The sequence below is a fragment of the Homarus americanus genome, unplaced genomic scaffold (genome assembly GCF_018991925.1).
Source record: "Homarus americanus isolate GMGI-L3 unplaced genomic scaffold, GMGI_Hamer_2.0 scaffold22250, whole genome shotgun sequence".
NCBI classification, from domain to species: Eukaryota; Metazoa; Arthropoda; class Malacostraca; order Decapoda; family Nephropidae; genus Homarus; species Homarus americanus.
In genome coordinates this window covers 7,263,190-7,279,465 of record NW_024741189.1, presented here as the reverse complement: position 1 = coordinate 7,279,465, position 16,276 = coordinate 7,263,190, and the positions used below count along the sequence as shown (strand labels likewise).

The 16,276-nt window shown below is 40.6% G+C and overlaps 1 protein-coding gene across 3 annotated transcripts; it reads left to right on the top strand.

Moving 5' to 3' along the window:
• Nucleotides 1-1,444: 1,444 nt before the first annotated feature.
• LOC121875618 (cytochrome P450 2L1-like) lies at nt 1,445-14,803 on the top strand. Of its 3 annotated transcripts, none has more exons than XM_042380207.1 (11): nt 1,445-1,559; nt 3,890-3,995; nt 5,972-6,062; nt 8,547-8,680; nt 9,078-9,299; nt 9,598-9,794; nt 10,285-10,399; nt 10,535-10,709; nt 11,031-11,148; nt 11,717-11,861; nt 11,987-14,803. In XM_042380207.1, exons 2-11 carry the CDS (start codon nt 3,911-3,913, stop codon nt 12,166-12,168), a joined length of 1,464 nt encoding a protein of 487 aa, XP_042236141.1. In that variant the 5' UTR covers nt 1,445-1,559; nt 3,890-3,910; the 3' UTR covers nt 12,169-14,803. The 3 variants fall into 3 exon arrangements, with proteins under 3 accessions (XP_042236141.1, XP_042236139.1, XP_042236140.1); XM_042380205.1 differs by having other exon boundaries at nt 10,535-10,715; XM_042380206.1 differs by lacking the exon at nt 1,445-1,559 and adding an exon at nt 2,599-2,617 and having other exon boundaries at nt 10,535-10,715.
• Nucleotides 14,804-16,276: the final 1,473 nt, after the last annotated feature.

Genomic DNA, 16,276 nt, shown 5'->3' with positions numbered 1-16,276 from the left:
GATCAAGGTTACAAGTTAGTTTATCGTGCAGTAGAGTGCACGATAATTTTTACGGGACCACTTAGTGCAACATAAGCGCCAACACTATGAGATGAAACAAGAGGACAGAAGCTGTCAGTATCATTTCTTGTCGGCAAATATATAATTATTGCAAAGGTAATTTCTATATATCTACATGACAATTTCTGATATTGTACAATGAAAGTAAAAGTATAAAATATGGAGTTACAAAAAACATTAATATTTAGACAATAGATAATTTTTAAGAGATGTGGAAGGGAGCGTCAGGGACTGAGAGTACCCCACAGGGGTTGGCATTGGTAGCTCTGGGTGTCTTATGCTGTATCTCTGATTATTCCGGAACTGGAAATTATTATTGTCAATCAAGTGATTGACAGATATGTAAACAAATAGGGCACAGCGGTTAAGTGTTAATATCCTCGAATTTTAACTTTTCCAAATTAGCAAATTGTTCGTGTAAAAATAGTTCCCAAGACAAGTACCCAACACTGTGGCATGTGTGGGAAAGACAAGATGAATTACAACTATCTTAAATTTCATCGATTTCCCAAAGATAAAAAAAGGGTAAGTTAATATTAATATATAAGTGTTTTGTGGGAAGTTACTTTTATAACCACAATTCTTGTTGGGTTAATATTCGTTTTAGGATATGACCTTGAATTTCTTGAAATGAATATTTAAATCTTGCAAAACACAGTGAAATTCACCAGAAAAACAGCTAGGTATCGTGCCAAAGTCCAGGTCATATAAAACAAATATTTACACAGTGCAGAACTTAGATGGGTACTCAAAACTACTCTGATTGTATTATATAATATATATTGCTATGGCGAGGTATAATTTGGTATTATAACTTTTGTAAACTAGGTGTTTTGATTATTTTCTATTCCAAGCAGAAGTTATTTTGGTAAGTTTAGGGACATTTTCTTGTATGTATGGAAGTATTATCTATGTAAGAATTCTCTAGAATGAATTGCATCAATTTTTTTTTATGATTCATTTCATATTGTAAGCCTCGATCAGAGTAGAGCGTTCTAGAATTTCCCAGGCCTATCTAGGTTGTGCTCGGGTGTACTAGGTCACAGGGGCAGATCCAGGAATGTCAAAAGGGGGTCCAAGAAGTTGTGGGTGGCGAGCACAGCTTTCCCACTCAGCTGGGGGGTTTGGTGGGGGGGGGGGTGCTGTAAGCCCCAACCCCCAGGAAACCTTACCTATATCATGGGCATATTTAGGCCATTTTGAAGCCATGTGCACTTGAAATTAGGAGACATTCTGAAGTCAATAATACGGGAATTACTTTTTACCATACAAAAAAGCCTGAGTACAATATTGCATTAACGAAATGGAAGTGGAATTTTCTTTTGTAAAGAGGGGGGTCCGGACACCCAGGACCCCCTCCCCTGGATCCGCCCCTACTGAATAGATTGGGTTTAAGTGGGTACAGGCTGTACAGCGCGGCCCACGCCGCTGCCAGGCGCTCAGGCAGACAGTTGTGTGTTTGCTGTCGACAGTGTGTGTGTACTTCTTCAAGTTATCTCGTGAGTTTTGTTACATGATATCATAATTGATACTTAATAACGACTAGATAATATATTTAGCAATTTCTCAGTTAAAAACCGTTGAAAGTAAGTGGGGTCTAGTACTACCAGTGAGATTAAAATTATTAACCAACAAAAAAATTCCGCCTCACCAACCTTGAAGACAGTGGTGACTTCTGTCCTACTATTTCTGTTTTGATTGTCTATGTAATGCTGAATCACTGTGAACTTGTATATTGATTTTCCGAATTATCGAACTCCCAATAACTAACGCTGAACGTCTAGTATCCACGATCAGTATTTTTCTCGGCCTCTATATTCATACTACTTCACATCATTTTAATATTCACTAATTTACAATATAACAAGTAATAATGGTAATCTCTTCTTATTAATGAACGAAAACGAATACACAGTAGTGAGTAGGCAGATGTGAGTATCATCATGACTCATCAGTGATAACATTGTGCCAAGTGACCATCGCGCACCCAACTCACAATGGCGGGTGTTAACTGAAAGTGTATAGTCCCCTTAAGTTATAATTGACCACATGTCTTCTATTGAGTTTACTGTCTTTGGTGGTAAGCGATTAAAAGTATAAAATAAAAACACAGCAAGGATGGAGGTTGTGGTCAGTTGAGTCTGTGTAGTCGAAACCTATTCCTTTAATATCTATCCTCGTGAGTTCAATACTCTTTACTGATACTCAACAACATATAAGTAACACTGGATCACCTAGAGGTTAACCCTTAGCTTATTTAACCTTAAAAATAACCACCCTAACGCGAACCAATTCTAATCCCCAGGAAGCGTTACGGTATTTAATCATAAGATGAATTTATATAGGATCTGTTATAATCGAACTGTATAGGAGGGCGAGGATGACCTTGTCATGAAATACTGTATCTTATCTATGAGGAACCAAGTGTCTGTATCAGTGAGACCCACCGATGTGTTTGATTAATATACTGTACTCTTATACTATGTGTTGTGCTTCTATTTTGTTATTTACATCTACTCAACTGGATAATTTTGTGATTAAGAAGATTTGTAACCAGGTGAGATGGTTGGGTCATCTTATCCTATGACCTGACTACGGACAGCAACTGTGCTTAGAGATGGCACAGTCAATTTCTTTGGATTAAGAAGATTAGTACGGGTCACTGCCTTATGACCGGAACATTGTGGACCCCTGCTGTCCCCTAGGGACTTGATCTCACTCTCCTCTACAGTACTGTATATATTAGCCTTCTCAAGTATTTCTCCTTAGTCTGTACTCACCCCTGGAGATGTGAAGTACACGAAAGCTCTTGGGAACTTCTGTTGTTGTAGTTATCAGCATACTAAAAGCAGTCCTAGACTCTGTTATATTTCACACAAAGCTTGTTCAACGAGCTTATGGCGCCCTGAACCTGACCACCTAAGTGATACGGGTAGTCCCCATTAGAGGTTCACAGCGCCATAAGCTCGTAGAACAGGCTTTGTGTGAAATATAACAGAGTCTAGGACTGCTTTTAGTGTCCTGGTGGTCTAGAGGTAGCGTTCCCCGGTCACAGTCGTGGCCGTGGGTTCGAATCCTGGCGGGGTGAGGTGTTGATTATATGTAGAAGTCCGCGTGCTTTATTGGGCTAATCAAATATATATAGATCCTCGTGTTTCGAAGCCGGATTTGGTAAAACGTTACTCTGACCACCTAAGTGATACGGGTAGTCCCCATTAAATGTTCACGGCGCCATAAGCTCGTTGAACAGGCTTTGTGTGAAATATAACAGAGTCTAGCACTTTTTTTAGTATCCTGGTGGTGTAGAGGTAGCGTTCCCCGGTCACAGTCGTGGCCGTGGGTTCGAATCCTGGCGGGGTGAGGTGTTGATCATATGTAGAAGTCCGCGTGCTTTATTGAGCTAATAAAATATATATGGATCCTCATGTTTCGAAGCCGGATTTGGTAAAACGTTACTCTGACCACCTAAGTGATACGGGTAGGCCCCATTAGAGGTTCACGGTGCCATAAGCTCGTTGAACAGGATTTGTGTGAAATATAACAGAGTCTAGGACTGCTTTTAGTATCCTGGTGGTCTAGAGGTAGCGTTCCTCGGTCACAGTCGTGAGCTGTGGGTTCGAATCCTGGCGGGGTGAGGTGTTGATTATTTATATATATATATATATATATATATATATATATATATGTGTGTATAACAAAAGTTCCTGTATTTGTGAGATATTTCTTTAATAACATGAATATATCAGCCAATATTGTCTTAAAATCTTGATATCTCCAATAACGTCTGTATCATTTATGTATTTGTAACTAACGTTTTTCATTTTTCCAGCGACAGCAAGTGTAGGCAGCGATGTTGGCGGAGGTACTTCTGTTGTTGTTGTTGTTACTGCTGCTGTTGTACTACTCGAACAGGGATTCCAAAGGCCTTCCTCCAGGTCAGTTTACCTTTTGGATCACCTGAAGATTAGGCATCCCAACTAATCTACCTTTATGATTTAACACTAACGCTAACCTAAACTATCCTAGCTCCCTTGGTATAATGTTAGGTTAGCTTAGTTTACCGTTCCGGTGGTTACTCTTAAGGTGAAATAACTCGGGGGCGTTAATATTAATTTACCGTTCTGGTGGTTACTCTTAAGGTGAAATAACTCGGGGTGTTAATATTCATGTGATTCGTTTGTTCGATGCATATATATAATTTCAAATAAAAAAGTCGTCTTATACTTACAGTGCCTTATGTTCTGAAACCCATGACGTAGAATTTTGTTATGTTCCCCGTTCAGACATGAACCTCGAAGCTTCACTGTCACTTCCCAAATTCTTCGTCAAGGGTTTCAAGGGTTTCGGAACATAATGCTAGGGGTACGTAACACGACTTCTTTCTTTGACTGTACCTAGCTGCTTGATTCAAACTAAATATAAAGCACAACAAAATATTCTGAAAATAATGTCACGTACAGTATAAGAAACCGGTATTATTTCACTTGTTGTCACCCAAAGATTTTTGAGAATTTTATTGTTGCAACCAATAGTTTACACAATTCTAAGATACTTTTTTTCTATGACGTTTCCCTCGCAAACGACTTATACTCGTTTATATCGGGGGTTGGTGTGGATGGAGGCCTGGGGGGCGGAGCCCCGGGTTAGGAGGCTAGGTTAGGTCGTTTGCGAATGAAACGTCATAGAAGTAAAGGATTTCAAAATTGTCTAAACTATTGATTGGAACCATAAAGTTCCCAAAATTCTTTGGGTGGCAATAAGTGAAATTTTACCGAAACCTCTTGTCAACAGTTTAATGTTTAATTAGAACTTCCAAGAAATACTTAATGAAATATGCAAGTGAGTCCTCTTGTGAACATAGTATATGTGTTTCCAGCGAAATTGAATAAGAAAGATAAAAGTTGGTATGGTAATACTTCAGATTTCAGGTATGGCGAGGGTAGTTAAACATGCAGCAACAGTTTTTTCATAATTACACTTAAACATTAATATATACTGTACACAGAAACAATTGGATAAGGTTAGGTCTTAACAAGACTCTAGTCCTACGCCAGGTATAGTTAAATGCACAAAGATTTAAACGGTGACAAAATAAAAGACACATTAACAAGAGCACTGAGGTGGATTTGTATATTGACGAGCATTAGTACCTGAGTTCAGAGTCTCAGACATGGTATCTCTTATAAGAGAGGCGTAACAATCACTGTTCACTGGTGAGTTTTCACTAATAGCACCAAGGCTGAAATGATCACTTTGACGAGATAAAATGCGAGAAAGGACATCGCTGTAGATAGCAGATACGAAAAGAAAACCGTTTGCTGGAGTTCAGTAGTTGATAATTGAGATCCACACACAGGCTGAATGGGTGCTGGAGAGTGAAGTGATAGAGGGAATGAGTGATTGAATAATGATGATCATGCCGGGGCTTCTATACCCTGGTTTTGGTGGGTTGTGACGTCACATTTAATTTACGCAACGGTGATTGGTCGAGAAGTGACGCTCTCTAGGGCGACAGCTTCTTGCATGGTGGGAGGTGGGTATTTTACTTTCCCGCGAATTTGTGGTGGCGAAATGTGACATTAACTTACAGGGAATATTCATCGTGTGAACCTTCAGAATCTGGCAGCTCTTTACCTTTAATTCTTTAGTGTCATTTGGGTCCACCAGAGCATCGCAACTCCTGAATATCTCTCTGGACTTCTGCTCACTCCTACAAGTCTCTCCGTCCTCCGTGTATTGTTCAGATTTCTTTATTTCTCATAAAACTTTTCTTTCACGTTCTTGTTTACACCTGTTTGTCCTTCAGGTATCTCATTAACCCTCATTTTCTGCTGGTCCTCCTCGACTCCCAGATGTTTCTTGAATTCGAAGTAGTTTTCAAGTCCACTTTGACCTTTATGTGCTTTCGCAGGTCCCCGCCGGTACCCCATCATCGGGACGATCCCCGTCACCACAGCCAAACAGGTGGAGGAACTCCGCCAGAAATATGGCGACATTATAAGGTAACAGTCGACTTGTTTATATTTACTCCATTAGGGTTTTTATAAAAAAAACAACAACAACATGAAATAGCCATTATTTCATTCGATATAATAGTTCAGCATCAGCACCAGAAGTCAATCTAAATTGTCAGTGCAAGTAAAGACTTTGAGTAGAAAGGACATTTGGTGAATATGTCATATTGTCTCGAATAAATGTGGAAAGAAATATAGCAGACCTACATATTTATCGAGTGAATGTGGGCTCCTGAGGCCTGGCTACTACCACCACAAACTACTACAACCTCTATCATTAACTACCAATACCACCACCACATTACTTGCTTACCCACTTGTTTATGGCAGTATATCGTCGTGTATGACGACGTTGCTCCAGGTATATGAATGATAGGGTTAACGCCGATAGTGTTTGTGCCACCTCATGTGGCTATGAAGGCCGATACGAGAGCCGCACACTTTGCCGCATGTTGGACAGGGGTGTTGAAGGCCAAGAAGGGCGGCTCCAGCAGCTCTTTGGTGTCATCGGACGCACCTCCTGGAGGTTGTCCTCCAAGTGCTTAATACCGCTGGCACAGGTGAGCAGCCAGCCTCTCGAAGCTTGCAGGTTGCATCTCGCACTTCTTTAATAGATCCTTAGTATGGTCTTTGAATCTCTTATGCTGTCCGCCGGAGGACCGGTTGCCTGCGTGAAGATGGCCAAAAAGTGTCTGGCCAGGCGAGGCATTAATGTTCGGGCATTCAGACCACTTGTCCGAGCCAGCGGAGGTTTCGTTTGGCAAGGATGGATTCCATACTGGTGGTGTGAGTGTGTAGAAATATTTCATCATATCCAGTCTTCCCCGGACAGCCTTAGGATGTGTTGCAGGCACCTGAATGGAAGGCTTCCAAGATCTTTATGTGGCGCCTGTATAGAGTCCAGGTCTCCGACCCATAAAGCAGTGTGGAGACGCAAACTGCATGGTAGACGGCTGCCCTGGTGCTCGTCATGAGGTTGTGGTTTTGAAAGTCCCTTGACCTTAGGCACCCGAAAGCGGTTGATGTTTGGTTAATGAGGGCCTGGATGTCGTACTAGATTGTGTAGTTTGGAGAGAGGATACTACCAAGGTATGTTAAATGCTGCACGACTTTGAGTTTTTCGCGGTCGAAGGTGAACACTTGGGCCCAAGGAGGTGGTGCAACACACTGAACGATTACCTCAGTCTTCTTGGGACTGTAATGACTTTTAGACCGACGGCCCTGTAGATGGCTGAGACCACATCGAATGCACGTGGCATGGCCAATGGGGAGTGAATAGTAGGGAGCAGTCGTCTGTATATTGTAGCTCCAGGATCTGTTGTATTGTGTTTTTTTGTGTGATTGGTGATGCATCAAGTCAAAAAGACTCCCGTCAAGGCTGTACTGGAGGAGGAAACCCTCGTTTCGTCAAGTATGTTATGGGAGTGGCGAGTCAGGACAACCAGGATTATTTAAGTGCCAGAGATCACGATTGATTGCGTCAAAAGCCTAAATCTGGTCAATAAAGGACATGAAAAGATCCTTATTTTTCCCTCGACATTTCTCCTAGATTTGTTTCACAACGGAGATCAAATCCGTTGTACTGCAATCTTTTCTGAAACGGCATTGAACTTCAGGGAGAACGTTTTCGGTCATGTGCTCTGTCGAGTATCTTCCCGGCGACCGTGAGAAGGGATATAGATACTGTTCCCACAACTTTGTTTTCTGCATCCAGTGATGAGCGTAAGCACTGATGAGTGTGGTGCATCAATCCTTGACCAGGGGAATGCACCAGGTCATCAGCCTCTCCCTAATTCCTATACGAAACTCAAGTGATGTTTTGTAACAGGGAGGTTTTCACAGCGCAGTCCACTCCACGTCGCGATCGTGAGTGGTACGCGGTGTCTGTCAGGACTGTTATTACTAATATTATTATAACTTTGGTTGCGTAAGAGGAATGTCCTGGCGGCCGCAGCCTGCCGCCCAGGAGCTAGCGGTACAGTCAGTTGCTTAGGCCATCAATTTTAGGTTCTTCCAGAACAGGGGTGAGTAGTGCAAGGCTGCTCAGACGCACGGAAATTGTTGAGAAGTCTCGCTGTTCATCACGTGCAGGTCCGGTAGGGCTTGGCATGATGATGATGAAAGGATGAAGTGAAGTGTGGAGCAAAAGCCTACACAGTGAGTGGATTTGAGTGGGGGTCAGGGTGCGCGAAACCTACACCCTGTCCAGTGCCTTCGGGTGGCATGATGACCTCCTGCTGTCCAGAGTAGCAGAACCCTGCCAGAAGCCCGACCTACACCTTAACACTCTCAAAATGCTGGCATACCAGGCGCATTGCACCATCCTGTGGGAAAACTCGCTTGCTCACACCACCATCACGACACCAACACTACCACCACCAACACTAACACCACCGCCACCACCACACCTACATCACCATCATCGTTCATCACACAACAATACTAGTAGAATGATTATGTTTATTTTTTCAGACTTCGATCCGGTAATTGGGAAAGCATCTTACTTTGCAACTACAAACTTATTAAAGAAGCTTTTTCTAAGATTGAGTTCAGTGATCGACCCATGCTGAAAGTTTTTCATTTTCTCTCAGAAGGAGAAGAGGCAGGTGGGTTTCAGTGCCTTCTTTTAGCAGACACATATCTACCTCTTAATCCTCCCCGCCACCACTAACATCCTCCTACCAAATACAGGTTTCCACAATTTGATAATGAATAATTCCCATCTTTAAAAATGTTATTTCAACAGATCAAGATGATTATTGTCATTATATTTTATTTGGTCATGTGATACTCCAGGCTGATAAAAAAAATTTTGGACAGGAAACGGCAAAATATTGTCCAGAGTCCTCAGAGTATATAGTAAACTTGACAATATCTCCTCACAGATCAGTCACATAATCTCAGAAAACCGGGGTTAAGACCCAAAAAACATATTGTTCTGCTTTCCCACATGCCCTTCCTTTGCCTAGACGATACTAACTAACCTTGCCCATGGTGCCAAAGGTGTGATCTTCAGGAGCGGGCCGTCGTGGCTCACACTCAGACGGTTCTTCCTGCGTCACCTGCGTGACATGGGAATGGGTAAGACCCGGATGGACGATGTTATCCTGACGGAGGCTCAGGAACTGGTCGATGATATCCGCAATTACACTGAGAAGCCCACACACTTCCCTCCTCCATCTCTCAAAATCGCCATCCTTAACGTCATCTGGCAGCTGGTGGCAAGTGAGTATTTTTACACAATAACATCTTACGGTACTGAATCCCAGCAAGTTTTTGTGTATTTCAGTAAACCTGTCATATGCTGTAACTCCGAAAATATTGAGAATTGACAGTTTGGTCATTTAGTCATTTATCTTTATTTATGTCTCAGGAATATACCCCCCTTATTTATGAAAGGTATTTACGGAACACCCTGTATAGATATCTCTCCACTACGCAGGCTAGTATTTGTCGTGTAACGTGCTATATTTAAGGCCAATCATGGGTATTATTGTATTATCATCAAAGATTCCTTCAATAGGTCGACGATACAACATTCACGATGAAGAAATTTCGGAATTCGCCGGGTTTATTAGCAGTTTCCAAGACGACCTGGCAATAATGGTTCTTTTTGACATCTTTCCATGGCTCAATTATCTACCAAGCGCCATCCGGAGACGACTCGTCAATGAAGATAAATTAGACTGTGGAGTAAAGAAAGCCAACAAATTAATGAAGGTGAGGCTTTTGATATCATTACTGGTACACCCACGAGATGACGAATTTATAACTTGAGATATCTGTTTTGATAATATTTTTATAAATAAAGATGAGGTGGAAAGTAAAAGTACAGATTGGGATGAGAGTAAAAAAGGATTATTAAAAAAATTTCTTCTGCCTTCAGGAGTTCACACTTGATCAGTTGAAAGCTATCATATTAAACTCTTTCGACGTATCGAATTCAGAAGTTCAAGTAAAAGCGAAACATCTTATAATTAAAAGAAAATGTGTTTAAAATCTAAGGACGACATATTCGTATATATTACGGCCGGATATCCCTACACAGATGAAGCTACAGTACAGGGACGAGAGTATGTTATGTTATTCTAAATCTGGTCCTTTCAAGTCTATTTGTAGAAGAACGTGATCTACAAATTCCAGTATTTTCAAGCCCAGCGATCTCTCTCTCTCTCTCTCTCTCTCTCTCTCTGAAAGTTTTCTCTCACAGGAAATCATCGAGGACCACAAATCTAGCTTGGAACCATCCAGTCCCCGGGACGTGATTGACGAGTACCTGCTGGAGATGGAAGCCCAACAAGATAATCCAGACTCAGTGTTTACTGGTAAGGATTCTGCCAGCCTGTTAAGTATAGTGGTCTCTCTCTCTCTCTCTCTCTCTCTCTCTCTCTCTCTCTCTCTCTCTCTCTTGTAGGCGTCATAAATCTAATGCAACTTTGATTTTTCGTTATCTCCCCAAGAGCTAGACTTAAGGAAAGGGATTTTTGACCTATTCGCGGCGGGCTTCGACACGGCCTCCAACATGATACTGTGGGTGTGTCTCCACATGGCCGACAAGCCTCACGTCCAGCAGCGCATACAGCAGGAAATGGACGAGGTGGTGCCCCTGGACACCTTACCTTCCCATCAGCACAGGTCTCAGTTAGTACAGCCTATTGTTCTTGGTATATTCTTCTTATCAATTCACGAATCATATCTAAATTATATAATTATATAAACGTTTCCGTGCTAAAAATGGACGTAAAATATTTTTCCTCATAAAAACTAGCTTTCCTTTGAATATGGGTACACTTTATTTGAAAACCAATCCTCTAAATGCTAATTACATGCTACGTTAAATGTATTGTCAAATTTGCAAGAGAAAGAACAAACTCTTGTACACAACCTTTCAAATTAAATCATAGAGGCATAGTATTACACCTTTAAAACTAATGTTGCATATTACTCATACATCAGACTGCCCTACCTGGACGCCACCCTGCATGAGGTCCATCGCGTGGCGTCTCTTGCCTCAACAGGTGTGCCCCACTGTGCGGCTCAGGACATGTACCTTGGAGGATACCTTATTCCCAGGGTAAACTAAAATGCAAATGTTCGTCATGATGGAATGTGGGCTCTAGTTTGTCAAGTATAAATACCAGTCACATAAATTTTACAATTAAATGTTTAATGTATTGGTAAAGTAACAAGAAAAGGGGAATTGTGTATGGTAGGGATACTGTTATATGCAGGTGACGCTATACTACTGTGAAACGCAGCAGCGATATTATGCCACCTGCGAGATATGAGGTTAGTTTATTAATGTAGTGTTGTTTTTGGTTTCACTTTAGTTCTTTGAAGAGTAATGACACTGATCAAATTTATGCTCTGAATAATATAACTATGAAAATTTTAAAATCTGGTATTAACATAAATATCGTATTTTAACCCCAAAGTTAATAGACCACTGGAGTGGTAAATTATGTTAAAATCGAGATAGTTCACTCTGTGGTTTTTATCTATTTGACGATTTGGTACGGTACAGGTATCAAAATGACAACAACGAGTCCTTTACACACTATTCTATAATTATATTTGTTTGTTATCCTACTCAACCTTTTATTATTGAAGGTTTGAATTATTTTGACTTGAAATTCTTGCAGGGAACGATGGTGAGCGGCAGTATCGCGTCGTGCCATAGTGACCCCCAATACTGGGACCATCCTGAAGAGTTTAGACCAGAGAGGTTCCTGGATGAATCTGGCAAGCTCAATGTACCGAAGGATGGTTTCTTACCATTCGGAGTCGGTAAGTTTAACAAGAGAGAGAAAGAGAAAGAGAGAGAGATAGTCATATTTCTGACAAGATTCGTTTACACTGTTAACATCATAATTTGTAATGTAATTGGCGAGTGACTGATCTATTATTTCCAGGTAAGAGGAGGTGCCTGGGGGAGGCCCTGGCGAAGATGGAACTTTTCAGCTTCTCGGCTGCGCTTCTGCAGAACTTTACCTTCTCCCCGTTGGAGAACTCCAAGGTTGACCTGGACTACCGGCCGTTACCCAACCAACAATTCCCAAAGCCCCAGGACCTCGTCATCACCGTCAGGAAGTAATTAGTACAAGCAAGGAGGAAGAGTAGTTCATCAAAACTTCCACCCAGCAAAAGAAAATGGCATAAGGCAGTGGTGGAACTTAGGCGAGTTGATACATACAATATTCATGTCAAAGGTGCGAGGAGTGTCTTTGGTAGGGAAGGGGAAAATTCTTAAATGTCCAACAGTCAAGATACAGACACAATAATAAAAATCTCAGAAATGTTTCAAGCCAGATATTCAAACGTCGAAAAATGGATAAAGAAAGTGTCAATATGTTTAAATGATTTACTTTGGTGAAGTGTATCATTTATATCCTAACTTATTATTTTAAGATATTTTAGCAATGTTCAGTGTTTTATAATCTACCTGTACCGTCTATGTACATTATGCATCTGTATTTTCTAAATACACAATGGTTCGATGTAAACTTGTATGACGATTTTATTAAATAAATAATTATCTATTAATCCCCATCTTAAACATACTCTAAAATCGCATTACATAATATACTCTTCGCTGTTATACTACACAGCGTTTTATTTCAGTGTAGGTATAATATTTGAGTTTTCGTACAGTATAACCACTACTATGTTTAACATAATTCCAAACATAATGTGGTCTTGAATGAGAGCAACCTGCCATGTTGGAATGTTATTGACGGTGGAAACACTCTTGTTGTATCATAAAAGATGTTCATACGGTTTCTATTCGTGGTGTGATACAGTTCTAAAGTTCTATATGAAAATTACAAAAGATTGACCCGCGGTTTAAATTAAGAGACGTAAGAAAAATGAAAATCGAGTCTTACTTATATTTTAAAACTTTTTTCAGTATTCGTGGATTCCACACACACACACACACATATATTATCAGTACAACTGTGCCCATGACAACTTTACAGTCACTTAACGAATAGTAAACGTAAAGCTGGCGGGCAACTGAAAAGGTACAGGGATAGTCTTAAGACAAACCTGAAAAAGTGCCACATCGACCCCTTCATCTGGGAGACGATTACTCTACACCGCTAAACTTGGAGGACCACCACACGAGTAGGTGTCAATATTTTCGAATTAGCTCGATTGCATACCGAGGCAGACAAGCGCCCCTCCCGCACTAGATGTAGCCCTACACACGTGCAATATCTGTGGAAGTCCCCTGCCGGTCACGTATCGGCCTCTCTAGTCACCTCAGAGCTCACCAACTGTACTGACCACGGTCGTACATATTAAATAACATAAAGTCAGACGATTATTTTACGCTCAGTAGCCCATAAAACATGTAGCTGTGACTTTTTTATCGAGTCCCCCAGTTGAGACATACGTTTTTTCACTGCTTCAGCATGCCTGAGTCCTCCGTTTTCTCTCACGTACCTCAGAGACTCAGATATTTCTTAATACCTCAGATGGTGTTCAGAGATTTGAAATTGAGAGTGAATGCATATGTTTTACATTAAGTTAGATTTCTGATTACAGATAAAGTGTCATGGTCACATTGACTGCTGGTCTGTTTTAAACCTGTTGATTCTTATTATACTTCACGCCCGCAAAAAATCCCTTGGAAGAAACGCGTTTTTCCCTCTCAACGTTTTACACCAAGGCTCCCTCCGTAAGTCCCGTAAGTCCCGCCTTGTGAACACCATTGTCAATACGTAATATTACGTATATTCTACTTTCTCCTGGCAAGCTCAATCTTGAATTAGTTGGTGTAAATCAACTTAGTAATTCGCTAGACCCGCGTCAACTGAGGGTCATCTTTGAATGTGTAACAGTGGGTTTGTAAGTAATTTTTGTCATTGTGTGAGTAGCCACCTCTGGCAACTCACGGGTATAAAAACCCATGCCGAGGAGGGAGACAGCCTCCCATAATGCTTCTCCATGTCTCAGGTATGTAGGCGTGTGTTCCCCGCCAATATAGCCATTCAGTTTGACTTAGTCAATTTTGTGAGTATCAGTGTTCATGTTGTAACAGTAAAATTGTCTTTTATTCAGTGTAAGAATTACTGGTAACATAAATGTCGTCTGACGTTGCGAGACGAAAGATTTGTTGTGATTGAGTCATCACGGTGCCTCCCATGACGCTTGTCCAACTTTGTCTCAGATCCAGTGTGTGGGTTATTTGAACACCCCACCTGCTGCCCGGAGACGGTGGATACCTAGCAGTTAGCTATATGGGACGATGTCGCCGATTCGGCCGTATTAAACTGATCCAGTCAACATCGTGGGGCTAGACCCCAGACTCTCGCCACGTGTTCGACTACCACCAATCATAACAGTGGTCGTCAGTTGTGAGACGCCAGTGTCCTACCCTGGAACACGCCGTACAGTTATATGGTCCACAGTGTTTGTTGTATATGATTGGGGATAATTATCTGGAATATATTTATCCCATGTTGGGTAGTGAACCCATGTAATTTGTTGGTATCAGTAATAACGTGTTGTGAATGCATCTCATATGTACTAAAAACAGTCTAGTGAAGTATCAGATGTAAGTTTGTCTGGTAATGTAATGCAATGCCATGTAACACCAGTAATGTTGTAAGAAGCGAGAATATCTGATGGGAATTGCAGTTGAGTAAAGCACCTTGGAGTTGTATGTTAGTGCCACCTTTTTCCCTGCTTTAATTTCATATTAATAAACCATTTATTAGAGTATATTAGGGGTATTCATTTCACCTCGGTGTCCACCTTTATTTTGTCCAAGTGACCTTGATACCAGAATTACAATACCCATGTGCCTACCCTCACCATACTACCAAAAGAACTGAGGTTATGAAGTAACCATGAACTGAAATTTAGACAGAAAAATTGAAGGAAATAAGACAGAGAGAAGTAAGAACATAAGGGTGGCCTCGGTGGTTCAGTAGTGAGTAGAAGGAGAGCCCCCGCCTTTACAATGGTGGCACGGGTACCTAATAACCATTTCACTGTAACTAATGAATATTTCAGATTGCTAATAATTTTGTCTGTATTTCTCTAGTGTACAGTGTAGTATGTAATTCTGTGCTAATTAAGTAGGAACTTAATTACTTCATTGGGTCCTAATATTGTTGTGTGCAAAGAGAGTCAAGGAAATGTGGAAAAACATTTTTTTGTGGTTTTACGGAGAAGTTGAAATAACAGGCAAGGTAAATACTTTACTTGAAGTCAGGTTAGAACAATTGCTTCAAGGAAATTAGAAATCTTTTTAAAGTAAAGTGTACAGTACTTGAAATGTTCAGTGTGTTGAAGTGTCTGAAAAACAAAGGTCAGCTACCTAACTTGTATTTTTTTTATTCTTTTTGTGAAATCTCAGGAAAGTGTTGGTCGTATACCAAGGTAATAATTTTTTAGTGCCTTCCTACACTGGTACCATAGCAACTGTTGTGACCACTGGAGTTAATATTTTGATATTTACAGACAATGAGCGAACAGTGAACAACTGCCGTGTTAAGAGTGTTGTGGGCAGTGTTCATTTATGAGTGTCACCGGAAGGCCACAATTGTACTAAGGTTATGTAACTTAGTGTTATTTGAAATTGTGACATATATTGGATGTATTTGTAGTAGTTTCAAATGAAAGTGTTTTAGTTCTCAGTTGACGTCAGTTTTGACAAGTGAATTTATTGGTATAACAAGAGTTGTGTTACATTTCCGAGTATATTGTATTTTTGTGTTGTTTCTATTAGCTTATAATTTTAGTGCCAAGGGCATTAGTTTCTAGCAGTGTAGACTTATAGTCATTGTCAGTAAGTGTGTTTTATGTTAATTTGAGATCTAATACATGTATAATTTCAGCAATTGCATTGATGGATTGAGGACTCTGTGGTGATATGGACATCTATAAAAGAATGCAATCTTTGAAAATGGATTGTTGAAAGTACATGTAAGGATCCCCAATTGTGAGTATAACAGAGTACAGTGTGAAGTGATAACAGTGCTAAAATCATTGCAATTGAAAAGACAGTGAATACTTGTTGAGTACCGAGGGGACAGTCTCGTAAAGTATTACAATATTGTCAATTATTTTTTTGTGAGAATGACTCAGTAAGGGAAATGTCTATGGTTCTTTTTAAAGTTGGTTGATTTTCTAGAGTACAGTGTAATTTGGGATGAGTTCATACAGTGTTGCACCATACACAGTGTCAATAG